The sequence below is a fragment of the Bradysia coprophila genome (assembly GCF_014529535.1).
Source record: "Bradysia coprophila strain Holo2 chromosome X unlocalized genomic scaffold, BU_Bcop_v1 contig_185, whole genome shotgun sequence".
NCBI classification, from domain to species: domain Eukaryota; kingdom Metazoa; phylum Arthropoda; class Insecta; order Diptera; family Sciaridae; genus Bradysia; species Bradysia coprophila.
In genome coordinates, this window is record NW_023503305.1 from 118,323 (window position 1) to 145,550 (window position 27,228).

General features: G+C 33.7%; 1 protein-coding gene across 1 annotated transcript; it reads right to left on the reverse strand.

Annotated features, from left to right (window-relative positions):
* Positions 1–353: 353 nt before the first annotated feature.
* On the reverse strand, positions 354–27,129 carry LOC119068410 (glutamate receptor-interacting protein 2). Its single transcript, XM_037171971.1, has 10 exons — positions 26,404–27,129; positions 12,555–12,677; positions 9,905–10,108; positions 9,607–9,797; positions 9,234–9,520; positions 8,065–8,228; positions 3,325–3,417; positions 2,002–3,261; positions 1,637–1,935; positions 354–710 (listed from the first exon to the last, which is right to left on the reverse strand). Exons 1-10 carry the CDS (start codon positions 26,519–26,521, stop codon positions 603–605), a joined length of 2,847 nt encoding a protein of 948 aa, XP_037027866.1. The 5' UTR covers positions 26,522–27,129; the 3' UTR covers positions 354–602.
* Between the last annotated feature and the right edge of the window lie 99 nt (positions 27,130–27,228).

Here is a 27,228-nt window from a genome sequence, read left to right on the forward strand (position 1 = left end):
AACTGGGATGACTTAAAGGTAGCTAAGTTCGGCTTTGAATAATGTGATGTTATGTCAAGTACGCGTCAACCCTACACATAAGAATTCTTGCTACGTTCTTATAGTTTCTCCATTTTCTAATAAGTGTAACTCTCGATTGTCTCTCTTTGGTTTAAAACTTTAAAATTAAAAAATAATGCAATTCATCAAAATTATGTTACATTAAATGGCAAACATTTTGGATATTTAAATTTCTAAATATTATAATGGCACTTTGTAATTCTAAAAGTGTATAATTCGACTTCACTGTTTTTTGCTGTTTATTTAATGCAGACACAATTTTTCATTTGTATTTTGTTTTCTGTTCTTTACTTTTTTGATGAAATTCTTTAAGTCACATTTGATCAAAGAAACAATCAAAAATGGAATTGAGTAAAATAGCTATCTCGTTAATGATTTTCTTTTTAAATCTAATTTAATACGAAATTAATCCACGAAAAAAAAAACTATTTTGTGTTTTTAAATAATCCACAGAGAAACGCCCTTAATAATCTAAAAATTAACGGAAACTAAAAAATATTTTTATTTTAAATCAAATTATAAATGTACGTGTGTGTGTTTGACTAATCTCCAGTTTTTCGTTCCAGTACCATATCGATTTTGTCACCAGCTGAAGCGATAAGTGGAACAGTAAGGCAGCAATCAAAATCTTGCGTCTTAATGCCATTAACCTTTGAATCATTTAAAAATGAAGTTGGTCAATCATTTCTCAAATTTAGTAGTTGATGTGTTAGATTCTCAATTAAGCATACGATTATTCATCTGTTATCGATAACGATGACAAAAGTAATGACAAGCTACTGTTAATAATGATCCTTTATATAGTAAAATGCATGTTAAAAAAAGTGAAGTACAAGATTTGAAATCCACAGATTAAAAATACTTTGATCGATGGAAGTAATAGACCCGATAATAATACTGGTTACATTCTAGCCATCTGTAACAGATTGAAAAAATTGTATCGGGGAATCTGGCACACGGTGCCAAAACAACACACTTTTAAACTGGGTAAAAATTGAACTCGCACAAGCAAGTTTATTGCTGCAAATGATTTTTAGCCATGTCATCATTTTACAAAATGTATCGCAAAATCGTGTGCAAGTTCACCTTTTACGTAGCTGAAAAATGCGTTGTTTTAGCACCGTGTGCCAAATTACACCCGCCAAAAAATGAAGTAAAAGATTTGAAATCGATCTCTTGACAGTACTTAGATCAATTGAAGTAAGATAGATTTGATTGTAAAACTGCTGATATGCTTGCCGTCTGTATATTATTAAATCTTCTAATGAGAGATTTTATAGTCACTTAGACGTAGTTTTGATCGATTTTCCAAATAATTTCCTCCGAAGAAATGCTTTTAAATAAAAGAGATTCATGAACCTATAATGAAGAAGTCTCAGAAGAAGTCCAGCAAAAATTTTGCTTATTGGATAAAGTGACCTTTTGATGTCGAATTACGAATCATACAATCAGATACGGTGAAATGTAAATGACTATTCGATGAACCAATGGGGAATTTTCAATAGTGCCTTCTAATTGAGAGTTAAGACTAATCATTCATTGAACATGCGAAAAGGAATTCTACATTCAATCGTACCTGCATAATTCTGTCGTATGGCCGTAACAATCCCACAACATCAGCTGGACCGCCGCTTCGTATACGATTGATGTATACTCCGCGCTCATACAGACCATCAGATACGGAAAAACCATAGTCATCGTATACGGTATCCTTGTAAAGAGTAACATGAAACGATCTAAATTTACTCTCTTTGCTTGAATTTGACCCCGAATCATTGAACACTGTCGGACTACGTGGCCGACGCTGTACTTTTGCATATACTACTTGCGGTTGGGGTAGACTTTCAGTACAGTTTTCGTTTAGATTGTCGTTTTCTACAAAAGAAGCTTCAGTTAGATTCAATGCTCTAATGGTGATCCAAAGTGTGTAGCGAGCGTTACCATTTATATTTCTGGATATTTTCAGATCAACGACATTTCCAATATTTTGTAATAGCTTTGTTGCGTGTGACAGAGGAACGTCCTGGACACTCTCGTCATTGATAGCTAGAAGCCGATCGCCGATATTTAATTTTTTCGTAGTGAAGGCAACTCCATTCTCAATGATTCCGCTAATCAAAATTGGTTTTTGCATGTCTTCGCTGCCGGCAAGTGTAATTCCTAATGGTCCCCCATTCGGTTCTAAACGAACATTGGTTACGATTTGATGTGTGCCGTAGACATGCTTTTCCATTGGTGGTGGCATATTGGAGTCATAACTGGTAAACCTTTGATGATTTCCATACTCATCCTCGTATTGGTGATCGTTATACTGGTCGTCCGTTACCTCAGTGGTTAAACTCTGAGTGTGATCGTTGCCAATAGAACGGCCAATACACGGTGGTTCACTGCCTTCATTACCGAATGGTCGTCTCAGCTGAATCATTTGCCTTTTGTCATCGAATTGGTAGAATTCAGGCTGGCAGCTTTGCGCTTTAAACACTGATCCCATTTCACACTGTCTCGTATTAACGTAGTCCGATTTTAAGCCGTAATTCGTGTCCATACCATTTCGGGCTGTTGTGTTACCATAAATTGTGTTGCATCTTTGCTGGGCATCAAATAGAAAGTCTGGTAGTGAGTTCCGTTTGATTGTTAGAGTAGTGAAATCATTTTTATTGTCTTTCAACAGCGAATCAACGTTGAAATGTTGCAATGTATGAGAATCAACCGCCAATAAAATATCGCCAGCTCGCAGTGATCCGGTTCTATGTGCTGGACTGCCTGGTTTTACTTCAGATATGACGAATGTACCGTGATTCGTTCCATTCACAGTTATACCCAATCCATTTCCGTGCACTTTGGACAGTTTCACATTGAAAACACCACTTGCCGGAATCACCGAATCGGCCATTTCGAATTCAATTTCTAATTCGACCCAGTGTTGGCCATGGTAAGTAGGATTCTTCGGACTGAGATCACCGAGAATTTGTCGTATTACTGTGACATCCAAATTGTATAACTTGTTGATCGATAAAATTCGATCACCCTTTTGTATGCAACCAGATCGATCGGCAACTGAATCGGGAATTATTTGCGTGATTATTTGACCTCGTCCGCAAGGAGTTTTTCCACCAATAATGAGACCAGAACCTTGATGGCAATCCAGTACCACTTGAAAGGTTTCCGATCGGCATATTCCGATTGTCGAATGCATTGTGCCTGTAAGTTCATTGTTTAGTAAAAATTGTTCGATCATTTCTGAAAGGTTATCGAATGACTAACCAGATTCCAATGGCAAAGAGCTTTTCCGAATGAACTTCCTTTGTTTGATTGTTTTTCTTGATTCCATTGTGTTGAAGCTGCCATTCGTTAATCCTGAAAACAAAGTCGGTAATCTGATAATTTGATGTAAGGTCGCCTCAGTCTTTTCTATCGGTACAGAAAAGTCAAGATTGCCTTCTTGTAATTAGAGCTCATTTACTGTTGTTGCCTTGAAAGTTGAGACGAGAAATTTCATCAATCATTGTTCTAGCTGTTATTTATCCTCGATATAAACAGCGAATACTCTACGGATTTTGGTACATTTTGGGAAATTGAAATTATTTGAAGAAACTAAAGTCCCTAGAAATAGTCCTCAATTTCAGTGAAACTTAAAGAAACCCTAAAAATGACCACAAAACCATCACAGATCCACATAGAAAATCATTGCTGTGAATATATCGACATTAAACACTGCAGTGAAAGTGTAAAACAGGTATGGTCGATTGTTCGCCCGGAGGACATAAAAATTTGATTTACGCACTCAAACGCACTCTTTTTCATATTATTTTGACATAATTTATGAATGCGTTTAAGGTGAATTTGCTGATCGGCCATACCTGTTCTGTACTTTCATTGGTTTTTCGGAGTATTATACCGAACATTAATTATTCCATAATGTCCGCTATGCGTGACGTCATTATTATTTACCTATAGTTCATAAGCCTAAGATACCTTCTATCTCGCCACAGGCATACCAACTTATCATTTCTCTGTATACAATATGCGTGCGTGACGTCATTATTATTTATCAAGAGTTTATAAGTCCCACATTAATATGTCGATAAGTTGATCGTTTGCGCCAATACAATAGTACATTATGTTATCACTAAATGTGGCACTTGTTTTGTGTAATGTACACTCGAGTTAAAAATGCTCGACATATTTACCGGTAACACAATGTACTATTTATGTAGATGCATTGATTAAACGGGATGTACAATTCAGCAGGCCCTATCATTAGAATTTTTCTTTACTGAAAATTGCCGACATTTTCCCAGAGCTTTTTTCTGCAATTTTAATTCTGAATATTCGGAGAAATTCCGGATAATTCTGAGAAGGTTCAGAAAAAAATTCGGAACTCCTTTGGAATGATCACAAATAAAATTCGTAATAATAAGCTCTGAAAAATTTGCAAAGAATCTAGAGTTGGGTAAATTTTTAGTAAATTTCAGTAATTTCAGCAAATAAAATTTCCAATAATAGGACCTGGTTAAATGTCTGAAAGCGACACGATTGTTTCAGCTAAATTCTCTTTTAAATATGATTATGACTGCTACTTGTGAGATACGATACGTGCCTCTTTTCTTTCAAAAATAAAATTTTTGCGATTTATTCATTTGTTAATTTGGTTTCATGTTTTATGTCATATTCACATTTTATGTGGGAGATTTATGTGGGAGAAAGTCAAGTCTTTAAGATTAATCAAAGCAATTTTCAATGTGAAAATTGGTCATTACATTTTTATTTATTATATTTTTTTGCTATAATAGAATTAAAGATCAGGGTCATGTCAAATAGACGTTGTTATAAATTCAACTGATCGTAAAGATCAAGCGAAAATTTTGAAATTAGACACGACGGAATTTGGAAGTCAATTTGTTCACGCAAGGGCATGAGTTTTTATTTTTGATTTTTACAAACTCTTCCAACATCACAGACATTTTTTCTCGCATTGTTATGTTATCGAGCCTGAGATTTAAGTCTAATAGATTGTCTCGGTCGTTTATTAGTGCGCTAAGCAGGAAAACACTTGCGAAAATCTTTATGTTAAAGTTAATCAAGCCCAGTCCCCGACTGGTTACTTGAAGGTGTGTCGGTTATTCTGCTTGAAGGGCGCTTAAACTTAGTATAACTAGGTCCCACCTTTTTGGGCGGGTCGGGTCCCTTGACTGATAATTTTCCCAAAATAATGTTGTCTTTTGCTGGTTGGTAATGTTGGTAAACTTCATAGTCAATCAGATTAGACTTTTATATAGATATCTTAATTTATTTTCATTGATTTTTTCATCTGGTTAAGAATGGACAATTTCTGTAGTCCAAGCAAATGACAATATTTTGACCTTAAACATCATCACATTTAGGATCTAAAAAATCTCAAATTACTCATAAATTTATTTCTTTTGTAATAAGCAAAATATCACGACTCGCTGTCTAATTTTGCAATAAATAACCGCGACTCGTGTGAATTACAACCCTCGCTTCGCTCGGGCTGCAAACTTCACACTCGTCTGAGTTGTCTAATGTTCGATTTGCTTTGGCCGCAAACTTCTCGTTCGTCCGAGCTGTCTAACAATACGATACCGCAACTCGTGTGAATTACGACCCTCTCTTCGCTCGGGCCGCTAACATCACACTCGTCAGAGTTGTTTAATATTAGGTTTGCTCTGATCGCAAACTTGCTCGTCCGAGTTGTCTAATGTGACAATAAGATACCGCGACTCGTGTGAATTACGACCCTCGCTTCGATCGGGCCGCAAACATCACACTCGTCGGAGTTGTCTAATGTTAGATTTGCTTGAATTTTTTCATTATATGTAATTTTGGGTGCCGCTTGTTAATTATCAAATATAAAATTTCAATTATCAATTATCAAATACCAATTATCGAAGATCATTTATAATGTTCATTTAATACATTGCATTTCTATTTTCTGGGATAACTTCCGAAGCGGTGATCCCATATAGCTCATCGTCGAACTTGACCTTACAAATGTCAAATGTATAATTTTAAGAACCTAAATTGTTCACTATTTTCTGCCATTCAAGGGAATAACACATTAGATTATCAATTATCAACAGTGAAGGGAATTATCAATTATATCAATTATCAGCGGTGTATTATCAATTATCAACAGAGTAAAATCCTGTTTTTCTGGAATAATTTCCAGAACCTTATCTCTAGATGGCTCATCTTCGAACTTAACCTCAGAAAGTTCATTCCTCGTCGATTGAAAAAAAAATCATCAAAATCGGTTATGAATTACTCAAGTTATCGTGATGACAAAGAAAAATAGGTTACAAACAATTACGTTTTTGATAACATTTCATACATTGTGTGGTAACAAACATTTTAGGGTATTTTCTGGCGTAAGACCCTTGACTTTCAGTCAAGGGAATAAGCAAATTCGACTCGGAAGCGGTGTCAATGAAGAGATTTTTTGTAAATAAAAGGCTAAAGGGCGCATCTGGATTTTTCTGACTAGCCCATTAATGGTCAGTTCGGACCTGATGAAGACACCTGGTATCAGAAGCTGAAAATTGTGTAGATACAGCGATGAGTGGTGCGTATTGCTATTTAACACATCGTAATTTATTTTCCTGCACAAAAAATTTCCAAATAAAAAAATCATTTCAGTGGTTCCGCAGCTATAGTGTGTTATACATACATAGTCACATCGAAGCCGTCAAATTATTAATGAATGAAGAAGATTTATGAATTCAATTAAAATTAAAAATATTGAAAGTGGATTCATAAGTCTTTTCGCACAGTTATTAAAATATAAATAAACAAATTTTATATTCTTCGTTCAAACTCCATCGAAAATCATCAACACTTAGAGATGCACAAAATGTTTGTTGTCGTCAATCAATCTTGGCGGACGTGTGCAATATGCGTGATAAATTTCCTAAGTAAGATTAGAATATGAATGGAAAAACATCCGAAGAAGTTCGTTGAGCTCACCGTCATTCATTATACATTCAATAAATTAAGCAAAAGTCGAATAGTTTTTAATTGTCGTCGGTATTACTTTCGGAAACATTATGGATGAACATTGAATAAGAAAGTATCGGTATTCGTAGCTCACGAGGATTTCCTTTTCTTGACGATGCGTATTTGTCGAGGTTTTGGATTCTAAAGAATTTATTTATTTCGAACAAAATTCTAGGACAAGTCGTTATAAATATCGACGAAAAGTAATTCTCCAGAAGTGATAACTCGAGGAGGCGTGGAGTTCTCGTCGAAATTATTGTTGAAGAAAGTATAGTTGCATGAAAACGGACACCGACGTCCTTTCCGAACTACCTAATCAAGACAATTTTATAAAAGAACTTAGGAAGGACAGGATTTTACAGCATCCAGTGATAAAAATATAATCCTGAGTCAACTTAGGAGTGTCCCACATACAATACTAGTTGCTTGAGTTGGATGAACGGTGTCAACGTGACATTAGTCGTTTTGATAAGCTTGTGACAGCTGCATCATATTGAGAAAAAAAAAGAATTCAATAAAACGGATGTGACATCTTCTTCGGTAAACATACTTTACACGGGATACAAACAAACATGCGAACATTCGTACGATTATATTTATATACGAAGATCTAAGAGATGTGTTTAGAGCCACTTATTTAGCTTGATATTTACGATTTGTATTATTATTTTTGTGTAGATCTTCCAAATAAAACACATAAAAACCTATTTTTGGTTGGTTATGAAGTCGTTTTTAAAATGTTCGGTAAAGTGACATGCTCTGTGAAGGAACTGTACGATACGGTAGGGAAAATATAAAGTCTGGTGTAGAGAAAAAATGAGAGACCGAAAAAAAGAGTCTATCAAGAGACACGCAGTAAATGAGCCAAATTAATTGCCTTTTTTTCGTTGCTGTTGCTTTTCTTATTTCAGGGTTTAAAATGTAGCCACACATCCAGATTCCAGTCATGCTAAGTAAATTCTAAATTTGTCATTTTTCATTTACATTTACCTCGTCTCATAATAGCATGGGAGGGCATAATTTGTATTTGAGTATAGCCCTTGCTGGTATTTGCGTCTAGGATAGCCATTACATCGTCGGGTGAAAGTGCTGTATTCTCGATAACGGTTTCATCAATCGATAGAATCTGATCACCAACAGACAAAGCACCGCATCTGTAAAATTGACAAAGTGTGAATGGCATCGGATATTTGAAACAAAGGCATAATGGTTCATTTGGTCCGTGCTTCCCACTCGCGAAGTTTACATTGGATGCTGCGAAAGTAATTCATTACATGAGGCAACAATTTTGTGATCAGAGCAAACTTACAAATGTATTTTTGGGCGACTGTTTCGGTAACTATTTTTTCCGACGAGTAGAGTACATAACTACACTTACCGAAAAACAGCTACTGTAGCAAGTTGCTAAAGAACACACCAGTGAGTTGGGGAATATCAGAATTCTCTTTCCGAATTAATAAATTACGTAGCAGGCAGCATCCAATGTGTTGTGGTTTAATGCCTGCCCCACGTGAAAGTTGAAAGTCACATTAAAATTCACGAAAAATGAACCTAAAATATTCCATCATGTAATAGGCCATTTTCGCAAAGGGAAAATTGGTATGTAATGGTCAACTTTCGTATGAGGCAGGCAGTAAATAAATATTTAACATTAGCAAAGCGACATTTAAATTGAATGCGTAAAAAAATTACTGTCCTTAAACGGACGGAAACAACGACAGAAATTTGTGTAATGCAACAGCACCCAGTCAATGAATCATACACGACAGTTAGGAAATTTTAAAGTTCATGAAAAGACTATTGAATCAAATTCAGAAAAACGTCTCAGAATTCACGACATGGCCAGACAAACAACGCCAATTTAATTCATCGTTTATGAGTGAATGACTAAGTCCCTCAAATTAATTTATTATCGATCGCAAACAGTGGCATTGACACAATTTTTTCTTCAAAATTTTTTGGCTGATTTTAATAGGCTATTGTTACAGATTGCCTCCGACGGGTATACTAATGGCGTGCCAATATAATAGTCACACCCATTCGTCGGAAATACATCAATTTAACACGTTTTCGGTACGCGATTTACTAATTGATTGTCGTCATTAAATTTCAATCGATTCCAAATTACTGACAAAAATTAAATTTTTTTATTAGCATACCTGTCTGCAATACTAGCTGCTAGTATACTGGCTACATATACACCGGCTGGATTTACGTCGTCGATATTATTGTGATCGATGTGTTGAAATGTGGAGTAATTGCTCAATATCAATCCAAGCTTATCGTTCATTGGCCGTTCGATTTCTATCAGTAATGGTCCCATTGAAAATTCAACGCTCTGCATTACGGACACATCATATTCAATCGTCAAATTTGTGTAGCCGGACGAATTTCCACATTTTAATATTTGCTGTGCCTCTAGCAGAGTTTTGTTGATTAAGGATATCTATAGATGACAAACCGTTTGAAATATTGGTTAGCCGCTTTTTGCTGTACCAAAACGTTCAATAGAAATTTTTTGTAAGAATTTACATTGTCAACGCGTAGCAGTCGATCACCCGGTTTGATTCTACCTGTTTTGAATGCAGGTCCGTGCGGTCGAACATTCGTTACAATTAATTGATATTCTCCGCCACCACGCAAAGTTAATCCGAAACAACCATTTTCTCGTTCCACTGTTATTTGTGCCAATTTACTTGTGACGCATAAACTGTTTTGCGATACTGAAGACAGAAGAAGATGATGAGAAAAAAACCGAACATTTTTGATGTTATTTTTAAACCAAATGATGATAGAACAAGAACATAAGTGTATTATCCCAACGACTTACTGTAGTCTGGTAAACAATATTCTATTTCAATTACGGCGGGACCGTCATTTTGGTGTAAAATGCTTAAGACGTGATTATTTGTTAATCCAATGGTTGAAATGCCATCGATTTGGTGTAAACGATCTCCTGGAGCCAAGAAATCCGATGCTGCTCCGTATGCATTTATAGATGCAATGACAGGTGGGAATGATAAGTCGGTGCGATCTGTTTAAAAACAAAAAAATTAAACATTTTGATTGAAATAAGGGGGTGGAAACAGAAATTTCACACTGAGAGACGAAAAGAGGAAAACCTTGGTTGTATTTGAGTGAAAAGCATGTTATCTGCAACTCGGTGATAAATGCATTTCTCGTATATCATAGGGCACATTATCTGTAATTGTACATTACGTCCGAGGTTACAAATTTTTATTTTGACGAGTGTGGACGTTATAGACCGACCCGAAGGTGAGTATGTACGTACTGTAGGTGCTTTAGGTGCTTCTAGTTGATAAATGCAAAAAATGTACTCAAAAAATTACATTCACCGACCAGAATCACGTAAACAAACTTACCACCCATAGGCCCTGGCACATCGTGCGAAAACTACACAACTAAGATCCCAAAAACATATTCACCACTTGGTTGTGCATAAATAGCCATTTAATGTCCTTAAGTAAAAATATATGGCAGAGAGGAATTTATGACGACCCATTCATTTGTCATAGATGTTCGCCTATTCTTCAAGTGCATATTGTAAATAAAAATAATTACATTCGACAGCTATCATTGAGCTGAATAACCGAAAATAATATTTTTCATTTAGCCACCGACTGTTGATTGAAAATCTAATTTTACAGCATTGAAGAACGTTGAAGTTATCAACTTCTATTAATAGTTTGGGTTTATTCGAAATTTTGAAGGAAAATGGAACACAAGTGGATCTTTTATCAACAATATCAGGTCTGAGAAAAGCCACCCTTAATCTAGAGGTCACCATAAAATATGACAAGTGGCACCCGAATCTGTCACGTCGACTTTTAATTTGAACAATTTTGAATCTAATTCGGTTTGCTGTTGAATGTATGATTCAGCATTCAGCGTTTCACTTCGATTATATTTGATATTTTGTTTGTTTTGATGCCGAAGATGACCATCGTTCACAACTTATTTTAATTTTCGTGTTTGTTTCTTCATTATTCTTGTCACAGACAAACTTAGAAACGCTTGAGCGTAAAAATCGCATTAAAGTGTAGTGAAGTTTTTGTGCCACCGAGAATTGAAATACGACGGATTTCAATATCGATAACTAGATTGAAATGTCCAAAATTACAACACCCGTTTTCATGGCTTATTACAACACTCAAACCAGTGTTGAAATGAAATTCGTATGAGTTATTACAGCATTCGTTTTAAAAAAATGCAAAGCAACGTGATCGATCAAATTCGAAGAGTGATTGTTTACAATGAAAATTCTGAATTTTTGTGCATTTGTCTATTTCAATTCTCGGTTGGCACAAAGCATGATGTGTTACACGTATTGTAATGAGATTTTTTCAGCACACGACCCAATTTTCTTGACCAAAACTTGGGTCTAGTGCTGAAAAAATCAACATTACAATACTTGTAACACAACATACTATTACAAAATACTGCAACTCATAAAGTTGAGTATACAGCACTACAGCAGAGACTATATTTTCGGGAAAACATTTTTCAATACTTTCTTGAATTTTCCTAATTTTTTAAACATTACCCAAAAATGTTTTTGGGAAAATAGTTCCTGTTACACAGGTCGTTGAATAATGTCTGAAATGTACGTAATTACGAACTCATGCAAAATTTTGACAGAAAATGTATGAGACAAATGTCAATTTTTTTTCATGAGTGGTGTATACGCTAACGCTACACGGTGTGCCTGAACCAAATTTAATCCCCTCTGATTTCTCTTCGTATTTTACTTTTTTGGGTAAAATTTTGTTCGAAGGGTAGAGTGCCGCAGCCTTGGGCGCAGCGGGCGCTTTTCGAAATAATGTAAGAAACTATGTGTGTGTCATCGATTTACATACATTTTTACGAGGTACTGAAAATGACGAAAATAAATCTCCTCGTATATGAAATCTGTTGATTGAATATTGTTTGTGGACACAAATTAAACATTTTTTTGTATAGGAAATGTATATATTCCGAAATAACTGCCGTTGAAGTAGACGTTTTTCATGTTTTTTTTTCACATTCAGAACATGTTTGAAGCCGGTTTTATACCAAATCTATGCATTTCCCACCATACAAGAAAATGTTTAATTTGTGTTCACAAACAATAATCAATCGACAGATTTCATTTACGAGGAGATTTATTTTCGCCAATTTCACGTACCTCGTAAAAATGTATGCAAATCGATGAAACACACAGAATGTTTTACATTATTTCGAAAAGCGCCCGCTGCGCCACTCTACCCTTCGATTAAAAGTTGTTTGTTATGACCCAAGAAAGTAAAATACGAAGAGAAATCAGAGGAGCAAAATTTTTTGATTAAATTTGGTTCAGGCACACCGTGGCTAATTTTCCATATCTTTTCAAATTTTTTTCAACATCTGTGTACTGGCCTTAACATTCTTCTAACCTCGGTATATAACATCAGAAAATAAAAAATTTAATTTCCCAATCTTACCAGCAAAAACAATAGCCATAGACGAAGCATTCTCTCTCGGTAATGAAATTGTAGCATAGCTTGTGCCTCGATCGGCTGCAAGACCCGAATCTTCTGATTGAGCGGGACTCATTGCTCGATCGCCTGTAAAAAATATCGAAAAAGCCAAATTTTAAAACTCTGATAAACCAGTAGGCAAAAATTAATAAATTATTTTTATTGAAGTAACTGTGAAACAGTTATTTACTTAAAACAATTTAATTACGGTTGTTAACTTCAATAAAATACTTGTAATTGCCCCCAATTATATTCGATCACCCACTCTCTCTGTGTGTGACTATTCCATTTTTTTTATTTATCTTATTTTCAGTGTCACTCCATACAACATCGAAATATACATGGCACATTCAAAATGAGCAGACGACGACGACAATTTTTCATATTTTTTTTCTTCTTTTCAAATATGAATGAAAAGAATGAGAAAAAAAATAGTTGGAAAATTTATTAAATTCTACGATGAATGTTGTTTTCACTTGATAAATAAAATAAAACACATCGATGTTGTATGTTGTTTTTCTCGGCAATTTATATATACGAAAAAAAAGTAACAATAAAACTTAAGAATTTAATTAATGTGACTGAAAGGCAAAATTAAAATACCAACATCAACCACAAAATAATATGAGTTAAAATCATCATCACCATCGTCATCAGCATCATCATCATCGTCAATATATATTCGAATATATGTAATGTAAAGCGCAGCGTCGAGTTGGAATTTTCATCACCGATTTTCACAAATTATCTCTTATACGTTTCAATTTTGTGGTTTTTCCACAACATCAAACGAAACAATTTCTCTAAAAGATGATTTAGATTTACATAAACAAACAGTAGTTGCGTTAAATAAAATAAATTTCGAATTTATTGTCGAAAGTTTTTGGATTTTAGATTAAGATGATAAAGATGAAAATTCATTTGAATGATAAAAAGTTGCCATCCGTGGCATATTACACACGCGTGGATTAGCTATTTATGCATATCATCAGCGTATGGAATATGCTGCCGTTTTACAGGCTTCTCGTCATGATAGTCATAAAATCTGTTACTTTATTTAAAACATAGTCGAATGTTTGATAATCTATTACTTCACTATTTTTTAACATATCTGAGGCATTGTAAGTGAAGATTGACCAAAGTTTATCGCTTATTTTTGTCATTGCGGTCATTAACAGATAGCTTTAAATGGTTAACAGAATGGATTCTTTTTGTATATAAAGTTGAATTGAACTGATCTGCCGAAATGTACATCACTTCTGTTATTCCATATATTGCTGTGAAACTTATTGGATTAATATTTCGGGCTGCAACTCTACATAAAAATTCATTCAACGTAGTGCAATAATTGTAGGAATCACATCGCATAAATCGTACGCACTCTTTAATGAAATGCACAATTTATCACGAAAATAAAAGATGTATTTATAACTGGAATAGGATGTCATAAATCAGCAACCGATGACTCGCAAACATAGCATATATAACTCTGCATTATTTGTATTTCATCAGCAAAAGTTCTTATTAAGTGCACGACGACGGTAGTTTTATTTGATTTTGTTTTATAAGAATGCAAAACATTTTTCTTTTTCATGAAATCAGCCTGCATCATGTCTTCTTTCGAAATAAGTATTCAGTTTAGCAGTTATTGTTTGTAGAGCCATAGTGTTTGCTTCTAAACATAATTAACATAATTCAAACAACAACAAAAAAATCTTGACGACTTGCTGAATTTATGATGGCTTGTTTATGTAGGATACATAAATAACTCGAATTAATCATTCTGCAGCCACATTTGTCAAGAAACACCAAAATAAATTAGGTCAACCTACATTGATACAACGATAATGGATGGCTTTATCCGTTTATTGTTGAACACATTTTGGTACAGCAACAAAAATATAACCAGAACTACTATTAGTGCTATTTAGAACACAACCAGTTCATTTGTTGAAGACCGGCCAGTAAAGATAAAGTGAAAATAATAATTGAAACGTAGAATTGCAAGTAGTTGAATCAAAAATTAAAAAATTTCTTACTTTAAGCTAAATTCTCCATATTACACCGGTTGTATAGCCTCATCCAACGACTTTTTTTTGGGAAAACATTTTTCCATATTTTCTTCCCAAATAAATAATAAATAATTTTTGGGAAAATTCTCCCTTAGAAATAACCATTGGGTGAAAATAGCATAAAAGAACATCGACCAATTGGCACATAAACTTTGATGTAAATCAACGTTTCACATGAGACCACCGCAGTTCTCTCTTAGCTACGACCTGTACAAAGCCAGATTGGAGATTGAAAAAGTGCAAAAATTGAGATTTATATACTTTGCTTCATTTTGTGCAGTGCCGTATAAGATTCTAGTCAAAAACATCTGCGATAACACAAATAGGCGCTGAACACTGATTGATGAAATTTTATAGTAAAACTATCTACTTAAACAAACGAAGTAACAGATTGAAATTACCTATAAATATTAGGAAGTAACGGACTCGATATATTCATGCGTGTGATAAGTGATATACTTGCATTATGTTAAAAATTAAAAATTCGGACCAGTTAAACCAATCGTTTACTAACTAATTGCCAAAATGAATCGTTATAAAAGAAAGAAAGCATCTTCGACTCCACCGAATAGACTTATAAATCAACGTTTGTCATTGAATTGTAACAAACAACATGGAATTTGGTAATTATAACAATCAATGTAAACCAGAAACTATTTTTACCTTTTTGAAAATTTAATGGGTTTTCGCTTAAATATAACGTTCATTGTGTAATGTAGCTTGTGATGGCTTTATTGCGTTTTATTGCCACTCGCTTCAAAATATTTATAATCTTTTTACAGCATCTTCGAGAGTAATTGCATCTAAAACGAATTAATTATTTTATGTGTGAAAGTATTAGACTGCGTTGATGTATTTATATTTCAAATTTAACAGAACTGTTGAATTTGTGATACAATAAAGTGGTAATGATGTACATCAGACGGAGACGACCTGCACACACTTTATAAGTGAATATATCGTAGCATTCCAATTTGAAAATTTGTGGTTTAAAAAGACGAAAAATTGGAAACGATTTTCCTGATCGAACATAATGTCTCCAATGGAATTTAATAAGCCAATCTGCAATGATTGTGTAAACCAATTAATACTGCTGATTACTATAACAATGACCGTTGCAGGCCTCACGATTCATTCACTAAAATTGAATCAATTTATACATACATACGGTATAAACGCAGTTAGAGAGCAAATTCCGTTGTGGAATTCACCCCGACGACTTTTAATTGAATGAAAAGAACGTTCTTCATTCATTTATCTAATAAACAGTTTCTTTGATTCGCGTCTTATGCACACATCTCTTTCATATAATATATAGTATACAACAGCAGTGATGCAGTTCGGTTTGTTAAATTCAGTCCGTTTAAATGAAATTGGTTCATAAATTAATTACTCAAATTCAATTTAACGATTATCTTCAATAGATTTTAAATTTAGATTTCTTTGTTATTAGAATATTGTTAGAATAGGATATGGGTATGCGATGCATGCACGTTTGCTGTTTGGTCATTCAATTTTTTATCATTTTATTCGACCATCAATTGTATATGCAATATCATAAAGCATATTAAATCTGAGCACACTATGGAGCAGGGCACATTATTGGTAGACTAATTTACCGAATTTACCGAACTTAAAAAAAAAATACCGAAAAATTTACCAAAAAGTTAGTTAGTAAATTTTGGTGAATGAATTTACCAACAATAGGCCCTGCTATGAATCAATGAATGTTTCAGCTTTTTGAGTACTTTCATACAAATGGCGCTGGAGTGCAATAAATCCACAAAATATTGTTATCTGGTTAAGTTAAGACTGAACAAAAATTTTATTTTCGCGTGACATGGAGTGCTAAGTTGGGATCAACACTCTGCCTGAGCGATTGCAGTGACAGAGTAATATAGGGAAATGATGTTTGAAAACTAAAGCTCAAACGTAATAGATTTTCGTAAATTTCTACTACATTTCGTCAATGTCAGCGATCAACGCACTTCAAGCAAAAGTGCTATTAATGACAGCTGCCAAATAGAGTACTTTTTGTATGAAATTTTATCCCCACTCTTTTTAAAGTGTAAAATTTTGTATGTAGCACTGTCAAGTTTCAGTACCCTATTTTAAGTACCACTTTTGCTTGAAGTGCGTTGAAGAGATCTGTTATTTTGTTAAGCAACTTCAATGCTATGACGTTTTATGGATATTTACCAGAGTGAAGTTATGTCACCTTGTTTGTACAGTGTCAGTTCCAGTAGTCTATTTACAGTTCCAATCATGCTTGAAGTGCGTTGTTGGGACGCTTAATCTCAATAATTGCAAATACTATGTCGGCAATTAAAGAATTCTGCCGAATGCCAGATTTCTGTGATAGAAGACCTACTGTATTGTCTTAGAACTATATGGTTATACCACTGGGACACTGACATTTTTGCGAAACAAAACAACGCGAGTACATAAATTTGACAGTATTTTTCCTTTTGTTACCTCTGACTGTTCAACTGTTTTGACGGTGACCAAGACGTACTAAACATTTAGCAGGCTCGAAAAGAAACTAGATTTTCGGGGAGTCATTCCTACAAAAACGCTAACTTTAGATTTGACGACATATTTACCATGATGGACGAGATGAGAATCTAAAATGTAAGTCGGCATTCCTTCAGCATGAATAAATTTTAACGCTAAATGGTTTAATAATAAAATTAATTAATTTATTGTTCCAAAGAAGCAACTGGCGCAAGTACACAAACTGCGATTCACCACAAAATTTTAATGTTCCATTACTAAAAATTCTTCGAAGTCATTTCTGAAAATATTTATTATTCACTCGCATAAGTATAAATATATTCATTCATAAGTGACGACAAAATGAAAATAGTGTAAAGCACTTTCTCGAATCGCTTAACCATATTTTTTATGCCTATTCTCGTTAGATGTATTCAGTTCGATTGTGCATTACAATGTAATATTCGTTTTCGAAATGTCCGGAACGAAGAGAGAAAATTATTGAAAATGAAATTTGATTGGATGATTTGTTGAATTTATTTAATTGCCGGTACATAATCGATTTCAACAATGATTATGAATGGGACCGAAAAGTCAACTTTGTTACAATGATGATTATATTTAAATGTTGCAGTCGTTTCATGCCTGCTTCCAATACACCCGTATGTTGATTGGAACTAATCGACTAGCTCAGGAGTTGCAGCAAGACTATGTGTAAAACTCGAAAAAAAAATCGTTTTGCGGAATTTCGCAGATCCCGTCGCTACTGTTCAAACACAACATTACTCATAACGCATGTTATATATATAAGTTTCATAAGAATGCGATGCACATTAGGTCAACGACATTTAAATTTTACAAAGTCATGTCAGCAAAGATACACGCCTGCAAATGTATCATACTGAAATCAATATAAAACTGAGTCTTTGTTGTGAAGATTCGCTTGACCGATCACGCTATTAGAGATGTTGTGATTTTGACTCGCGGTTAGGTTGTATCGTGACAATGTTTCGAAAGTATTGACAAAAATCTGCGTCGTAAAGAACGTTTTACTATAAAATACTTCAACAAAAAGAATCCCTACTAAGAACAATTGTATAACTCAAAGTAATGTTTTTCGAGTCATGCAAAATGTTTGAGAATTTCCAAACCGACAACCTTATAGCCCCTCACCCTCTTGCGATATATAACTAATGAACGACAAATAAAAACAAACAAAGAAAGCAGGTCTACATAACAGGAGTTGTTTCCTCTTCAACTGGTACAGAGTTAACGAACTTAATTCGCTCAACTAATGTGGCGCTGGCTGGGAAAAATGACAAAAAATATGCCATTATTCTGTTGGTCGAAGCAATTGATGGATACAACGGTTTGGTAATAGGCGAGCAGCATCTTTATCTTCATCTCGCATTTAGTTCCCGCCACGCAAATGTAAAATAACTCATTTTACTGCCAGTTTTACTGCACAACATATCTGATATATCTCATACGTATATTGTATTTGTACGAGCACCAGAACCCATTACATGCATATGTTCATCATCCACACATCACCATGACACAAATGAAGTATAATTTTACATTTTTCCCTTGTGACTCTTTTTCGAAATTAGAAGACGATCGGAAAAACAATTAAAAGAAAGAAAGCACAGCAATATATTCAGTTTTTATGGTTTGGTTTTATTATTTGTCTACCAAAAATAGATAAATTGACTGGGTGTTATTATAGACAACTCGCATCTATAGCATATGATATCATATTGTACAACAGTGAATAGAATGACAGAAATTAGTGCAAAGGACACTCACAACATGGAAACATGGACACGTCGTAGCCATTAATGTGTTTAATGCCTACTTCAAATTGACTGGGAAGATATTTTGTTTTCAAACAACAGGCAGAGTAAAATGAACCACAAAACCAATACTTATCCGGGCATGTGTAGAAATAAAAATTTTGTGTATTCAACACCAGTTTAACAGACAATTTGAAGCCCATAACAATTAAATGTGGAAAATTTAAAGAAAAAAATCATTTCCATTTAAAAGGGTTAATTTGTTGAAAGTGAAAAAATGAATAATGAAATGCTTATGCAACATACATTGCATACGATGAAAAAAATAAGTCGGTGAAACATGTACCATCATTTGTTATTGACAGCAACGACAAAAATAAGCGATGGCGTCCGATTGATGTGGCCTTAAATACACTAAAATGTATCCTTAAACAAATGAAGTAAAAGATTTTATATAAAGCACTCAGCGATATTAGAGAATTAGAAGTATAAAATCAGGTGTGTTTCTACATTGATCAGTTAGTAAAACCCTAAGACTAATTTTGGAACAACATTATTACAAATATTCCGATTTTTTTTTTAAATATGGGTAAAACTATGTGAAAATTGAAAAAAAAAAACTTTGGGCTGGGGTTTGGGTTTTACCAATAATACTGCCTGGTAGAAACTGATAAACCATTCTATATTTCAGAATACGATCATAGGAGACAATAATTTTTGTGTGATTTTTTTTTTCCATTGCCGTCGACAGACGAAATAAGGTAATATAAAGTACTCAACTCATATCGATGAATGAAAACCCTAATACATTTTATCTAAATCACATTAAACAACAACTTACAAAAAATGTGTTTGGTTTATATCTACTCTACTTTTCGTGGCAAGCCTCATTAAACACTTAAATATTAGTTTACGGCTGGAAGATGGTAATGTGTCGATTTATTTATCAGATTGAAATCTGGATCGAATATTACATACAAAATGGTTCTTGAGCCATGCCCATAAAAATTATGCTAAAATTATCGTTACACTTTATGCACTTTCAAAACGATTTTTCATTGAAGTTGTCGATGTTGCTGCTTTATAATTTGTAATGGATTATTGTGGGGTTCATCTATTTTACATTTTATGATATTTGCTTCTACAAAGTAGATAGCCAACCATATTTAATTCGATATTAGTCTGTACATAGAAAAGGAAGAGCTAGAGTCATATGACCCATTTTATGGTAATTTTTTTTTAATATATCGAACCAATATTGCGTCGAAAAAAACCGCAACAACAATAAAGAACTGAAATTATTTGATGACTAATAATGTGCCGGGACAAGCTTTATAGAAAACAGAACTGATTCACTCTAAATAAACCGAGTGCCAACAAAGTGTTGGATGGAAACTAATTAAATGTCGGCATGAGTAAAAGACATCAATAACAATTAAGCGTTAATGCGTTATCCAACGTTGCCTTTAAAAGGAAGAAGAAAAAAAGTTGATCGTTTAGTTCTGATTGATTTGATTTGATTAATCAGTGAGCTGTAGACACCAAGGGGGTGGTTTTATGTATTAAAAAATCACAGATCAGGATAAAACCTAAGGATGTTCAATCAATTTCTTTTTATCAAAAATGATTTAAAAAAATGTGCTGCCTGATTAGATAATTTGTATTTTTTATCTAATCCATTTAATATTCGAAAAACAATCGGGACAATTTATACCTTGTCGCTACTTACAAAACAACACATCGATCTAAACATTAATTTTAGTTTCAAATTTACTCGGCCACGTGGGCATAATGAATAATGACGACTTAAAATTTGTAAGAAAAATAATTTTCTTTAAAATAAGATAACGTCTGACTAACCGAAATTGTTTTGGAAGTGGAAAATGAAAAGCGAAAATCCATTTATCATTTATTCAGCCATAGACGTGGCCATGTCCTTGAGAATATTTATTGAATAATCTCTTCGACACAATGAATCACAGCAGTTGAATTACTGTATATAACATTTTTGAGAATCTTAACCGAATACTAGTTGTGTTTCACTGTGGAATCATAAAGTAAAATGAATTTCTTATAAGCGGTGTGATTGACCTTATTTTCTACCACTAAATAGGTCATGAATGTTTTACAGACACTTCGTCTGATGACAGTTTGGGGGAAGGAAGAAAATGGACATTTTCTCCCCTCTTGTTTTGAAAGTGAAAGTCTACCATTTTCTCGCTGCTTTTGTTTTTGAAAAATGGTGTAACAAATTGATGTTTCGTGGAGAAAAATGGTTGATCACACCTCGCACATACGAAAAACCACGTTGTTTACCTCGCTCCGCTCTGAACGCAAAACTTCGCTCTAGTCGGAATTTCTTATTTTCTTCCCACGGTAAACAAATAACGTTGTTCTTGGTAAAGTCCTATAGATTTCGGACTAGTTGGAAAAGAAATTTGGGAAAAAGCTAAGTGAATTTAATTGAATTAAAAAAAGAGACTTCCCCGACATTCGTCCCATTGAATTAGCTACTAGTTCGGAAAAAAATCAGATTGAATTCCGTCTCGTTCTCGTACCCAATTAGAATTATTGTTTTGACTAGTTGAATTGCGTCGTGCTAACAGACGCATATTCATCGATGAGAAAAATAACATGCACTTGTTGTCAGGGTGTCATAGCAGATTTGTCTACAGGCTGTCTGCAGATACGACATATCAAGAATGAATTGGTTTATTTAGGCAACAAAAACTTTGTATCATTTACAATTAATGTCATTCTATCAGACACATTCGCAGATCATAGACATTGTGGTATATTGTTGTGCATATAGTAACGAGTTTTGCAGACCGGCAAATACATAATTTGTGCACCAAAATATAAGCAATTCAACAACGAGAGAAAAGAAAAAAAAACAAAACAGAATTTTGATTTCTCGGCGTTAATTCAAAATTTTAACATGTACCTTATGCTCCGAATCATGTATACATGTACAACATCTTCAATATATCTTTTGTAGAAACAAAAAGACATGTTTCTTTGGACTTGTTGCCAAAATGATTTGTTTTGCTTTAATGCACCTCGTATAATGTATGTTTGGGAAAATTAAATTATATTGAAAGCAAAACCATTCATCTACCTACGATACGAGTTGAAAATTAATTTTATTTTTCAGTTTTTAATCTTTATTTAGCGTGCATTTTCATAATCAGAAGTAAATTACACTTTTCTTGGCACTTTGGTTTAATAATAAGAAAAAAAACAGGCTTCGGCATATGGTTGCAGTCACAATGAATTTGTCATTTATAAGTAGACCAACAAGGTAAAGTCGATAATTTGTTTCAAGTGTAAGTATTTATTCGTTGCATTTTACCGAGGCTGTTGGCAATCGACTAGGCGAATTTCCAGCTTTATCATGGGTATGACTTAATGTATCCTAGTCAATGATCCTTAAGTCGAAAGCATAGAGTAGATAACAAAAAATTATTAATTTGGGAATTGTGACTCAACAATTTCATTTGCTGCAGACAATTAACCGATTTTTGAGGAAAAAATGTAATTCTAATGGACCATCGCTTGAATGGAATTTGTGTGAAAAACAATGTAATCGTTCCCTTAATCCAATTTTGTTAGCATGAATGAAAGATTCGTCAACACCTCAAGAAAAAATGTGACTTCTTGGGTGGTTTTGTTCTATGAGAACGTTTCAATGAAACCCCGGTCTTTCCAGCGAATTTCTCTGCAAATTCTCAGAAGATATTTTTCATTAATAAACTGTACGACATTATATACTAGTTGAATGAATAAACTGATTTTTTTTTTGTTTGTTCGGTTAAACTGTACTCTAACGTCTAACGAAGATTATATCCGCCATGTGTTTCGTATCAATTAAACAAAAGAACAAGAAAATGAAGAGGTCTGAAGATCGCGCAAAGTAATTAAGCGAGGCACTTAAATTGCTCTTTAAATTATTTCCGTGTCTAATGTAAATATAAATATGTTTTACAATCCTTTTAACAGCGAGCTTGGGTGCTTTCTTTTCCATATTTTTTGATGCAATGAAGACAGGTTTAACGAATCAACTTCATGTATTAATATACGTATAGATTGGAATATTTTTATTTTGTTCACTGGATTGTTGACCAAAAACGGCAACTGGAAACGAACCGATATTGGGGATAAGAACTGCTTACCTCTATCGACAAACGTTGTGTCTATCGAATATGGCTACGTCTACATTTAACTTAACTTTAACGCTTTAACGCATTTTAAACATATTTTATTTATCTGCCCTATGTAAAGAGATTTTAACATATCACAACAAGTAAGTGTCTAAACGAAAGGTATAAAATCTACCGCAGATATACACCACATCGAACTCATATCTAGAGATGACCTTCGCCTTTTTATGCTATGCCCAGATTCGACTAGCATGACATACGAATAATTTCCTCCGTAAGACAACATGCAAAAAATTAAAAGTTTATATTTCTCCTAATCTTTTTATATAAAATTTTAGTTGGCTGAATATCTCTTTTCAAAATCAAATCTTGCCAGTTCGTATACCTGCTACTCAGATGAAAAACCAGCAGTCTGGTAGTCTTTTCGTTCTTTTTTAAACTGTTGCTAAATTTGACCAACAGAAAAGTAAAATTTATAAAATCGTTGACATGCACATCCTCTTCAATTTCAGGACGTACATCACAAACTGATTTTTTTTTCTTTTAAAAATTCTCAGTTTGTTTTACTGCATAGTTTCAGTTTTAATTTGCCACACATTTTCGTTAAAAGACGCACAATATTTTCTGAATTTATGCATTACACAATACATGCGGATGATATTTTGAATTATTTTACTCAACGTAGGGTTTCCCTAGGGAGATAAACGAGACATTATTTCTTGATGTCAAAATTTGTTTTGCGTTGTTAAGTAAAATACCGTACGCAACTTTGAACTATGCGCGTCGGGTCCAAAAATTATCAACAAAATTAGTTCTGATTTTCAGTGACTATAGACCGAAAAAACGATAAAATCCTCGATAAAATCACCATTAGTAGAAATGTTTTGGTTAAAAAAATTTGTTGTGCTCGGACGAACAAAAGAACCGACAAAACGAGACTCGCGTCTAACCCGGGATCACAGCTACCCTTCTTATCCTATCTCCCAACTAGGTGATTATTTTTCTCTTTGAAAAATAAGCGGTGAGTTCTAGCTAATATGGTCATTGTTGTATGTTAAAACAAGTGAAGTAAAAGATGTAAAATTAATTTGTTGAATAAGCAAACCATTTGAATAAGTAGAATTGAAATTAAATACTAGACCAATGTCACACAGCACTTTGAGTCCATCATAGGGCCAACGTTTGAGACCTATGCCAAATTGTTTTATTACCCAATACGAAAAACATTTGTTTCATGATTTATGTTTTCTAGCTCTAGAAGGGCTTAAATGGCAAGTCAAAATGAAGGTAGTAGAGCCAAATGAAGAGTGGAATAGAAAAAAAAAACTTTTGTTGGTGCGTTGGACGTGTGCCAGGTCAAATTATCTTCCCAAGTTGAGCCTAACCCACCAAAGAAAGTTTTTTTTCCCCATTTCATTCTTCATTGTGCTTCAAAACCTTCATTTTGACATAAAATTGGATTTTCTACGATGTGTTACTGCTGAAATATACACTGGGACTCTAAACCGTGTCCCATGATGGACATAAAGTGCTGTGGGGCCCTGGTCTATACTGTGTTGACATGATTTCCGTCTTAACAAGGTTAAACAGTTACTCTCAAGTCTGATGCAAATTTCAGGTGAAATAAAAAAATCCTTTGAGACGATTATTGTCATCTAAACAATTCTATAATTTCAATAACACAGTCTTTTATGTTGGTGCAGACAGCGACAGCGTATTTAGCTCAACAAACTTTGCTTTTAATTGATTTTTTTTTAAATCAAATTAAAGGCGCTATAAGAACGACATAATGCAATTATGTTAATCATCACATCATGCAGCCAAATTGGTGTAATTCACTTTTTTAATCGTGGCGTATGTGTACACACACTATACACCGTAATTAAACTAGTAATTAAACAGCCAAAACAACATTAAGTACAACAAATCAATCACCGTATGATTAGCCAAGTTGTTTGCTTTTACTAAAATTTTATAATGGCCAATATATCTAGCAAATCGTTAAACCATTTACAACAAACAAGTATATTTGGATCTATAAAAATCGATGCTATGTAGCCAGAAGTCATTGAAAAATATTAGTAATTTCATGGTTGAATTGCATGATGATGGGCGACATCGCATCGATTTGTTGTGTGTAAAAATATGCACTCACGTCAATTTTATTTGAGGTACACATATTGCAGAGGTAATAGGTTTCTTGCGCATATGCTTTGTAATTACAACTTATTAGTCGATTTATGGAATTTGTCAGTGTCCACAGTCGTAGCCAGAGGATTAAAGGGTTTTCATACAGCTGCAAGTTATGATTGTGAGGTGTGTAAGTTTTAATAATCGAATGGAATTTGTGAGTTGTAAACAGAAGGGTTACATATTACTAGTTTAGCCTTTGCAAGCTGTTCAAATGTTGCATTAAATGACCTGAAAATTTTGAACATTTTCCAAAATTGATATTAGGCTCAATGATTCCAAATGTAGAATCAGCTTCTTATTCCAGCTGTAGCAGATAACTTCGATTTCTTAAGATATCCCGATGTTAAAGCTTACTTTAATCTTCCCTACAAATCAAGTCAATCAAAAGTACACAATTTTTTGTCCAGAAGAAAAAAACCGTCAAAAGATCTGAGTTGTAAAACTTTTAAACTCTAGAAACATCTAATTTTCTTTAAGATGCTATCAACAACGACGACAATAAAAATATTGAAGTAATATATTCTAGATCAATACTAGTAGATACTTCATACAAATGAAGTAACAGATTAAATGATTGCAATGTACGCTTCCGTTACCCAAAGGTGAAAAAGTCCAGTGTTTTACTTCGAATGTCTTACATAGTAAAACAGATGTTTAAAATAAATGAAGTAAAAGATTTGAAAACAATATCTTGAGTCAATGATTTTAGATGAAACGGATTAATAGATTCGATAGTAAGACTGCTCATATATGCTTCCCGATTGTGAAAGGCCTTATAAAATTCCAAGGATCTAATAAATTGAAAGTTTTAAGTGAATGGAAGCATATTATTTAGACAAAGCGTAGAATCGATTTCTATGTTTGCATATTGTCAATTTCTAGTTTAATTTCTGGAAGAGCGGTCCTAACAATCAAATGTATTTTAACAACAATTAAATTATGCCTCATGACTATGATAAGGACATGTTTGCGATGAAAATCCTACTTGATCGTAAGTCTGTTCGCATTGATAAATTCAACTTATGCATTGGCTCGGCTTATTTTTGATTTAAAGATCAAATTCAACGAAAAAAAAACTGTTTAAAATCACATTACACACCTGAAATTGTAGTTGACGGCGTTGTCGACGTTGACGATGTTGTCTTATCCTCATTTTTCGATGATGCAAATTTTCCAGGGACACAGCTTGTGCTCTTTTTGGATTTCCAAAGTTTCATTTTTGTTATTTTGTCCAACAGATGTGCGTACGGGAATATAATATTTTGAAAACAACAACAAGAACGACGTTTTTTAACGACGCGCAGATATTTTTAGACAAAATAAAAACGGTAGATTGACACACCGAAAAACGGAAAATTATTACCAAAATGACGAAAAGGTTTCACATGCATTTTCATTTTCAAAATAATTCGAAATTATTTTTTCTTAGTTTTCATCGAAATGTTTTTCGTTTTGATGAACTTATGTAACTTGTGATTGTTTTCAACATTTAGCGGTTAGATTAGCAAAACATTTGACCAAATCAAATTAACAAATTCGTCCAGTCAGTTGCACATATAAATAAATTTTAATTCAACAATAATTCGGATCATAAAATTTTATTTGAAATGCAGTCGCAGTCGCAATTCTACCATGTAAAATTGTACTAAAAACACTAAAACTTTTCGATGACACAAAATTTTTAGAAATCCGCGAAGAATATTATACTATACTTCGCACGTACGCGATAAAATTTTTTTAAAATCTAATTTAAGAATCCCGCGTCTCTAAAATCCCTCTCTCTGAGGCCAACAGATCGACTGGTTGCTATATAATTGAACGACTGAATTTCTTCATTTTCAGCGTGCATATATATTTTTTCGAATAATGTATCTTCTGTTGGCGGTGTAAGATTTTTTGAGTGTGTTATGAGGATATACCCCGC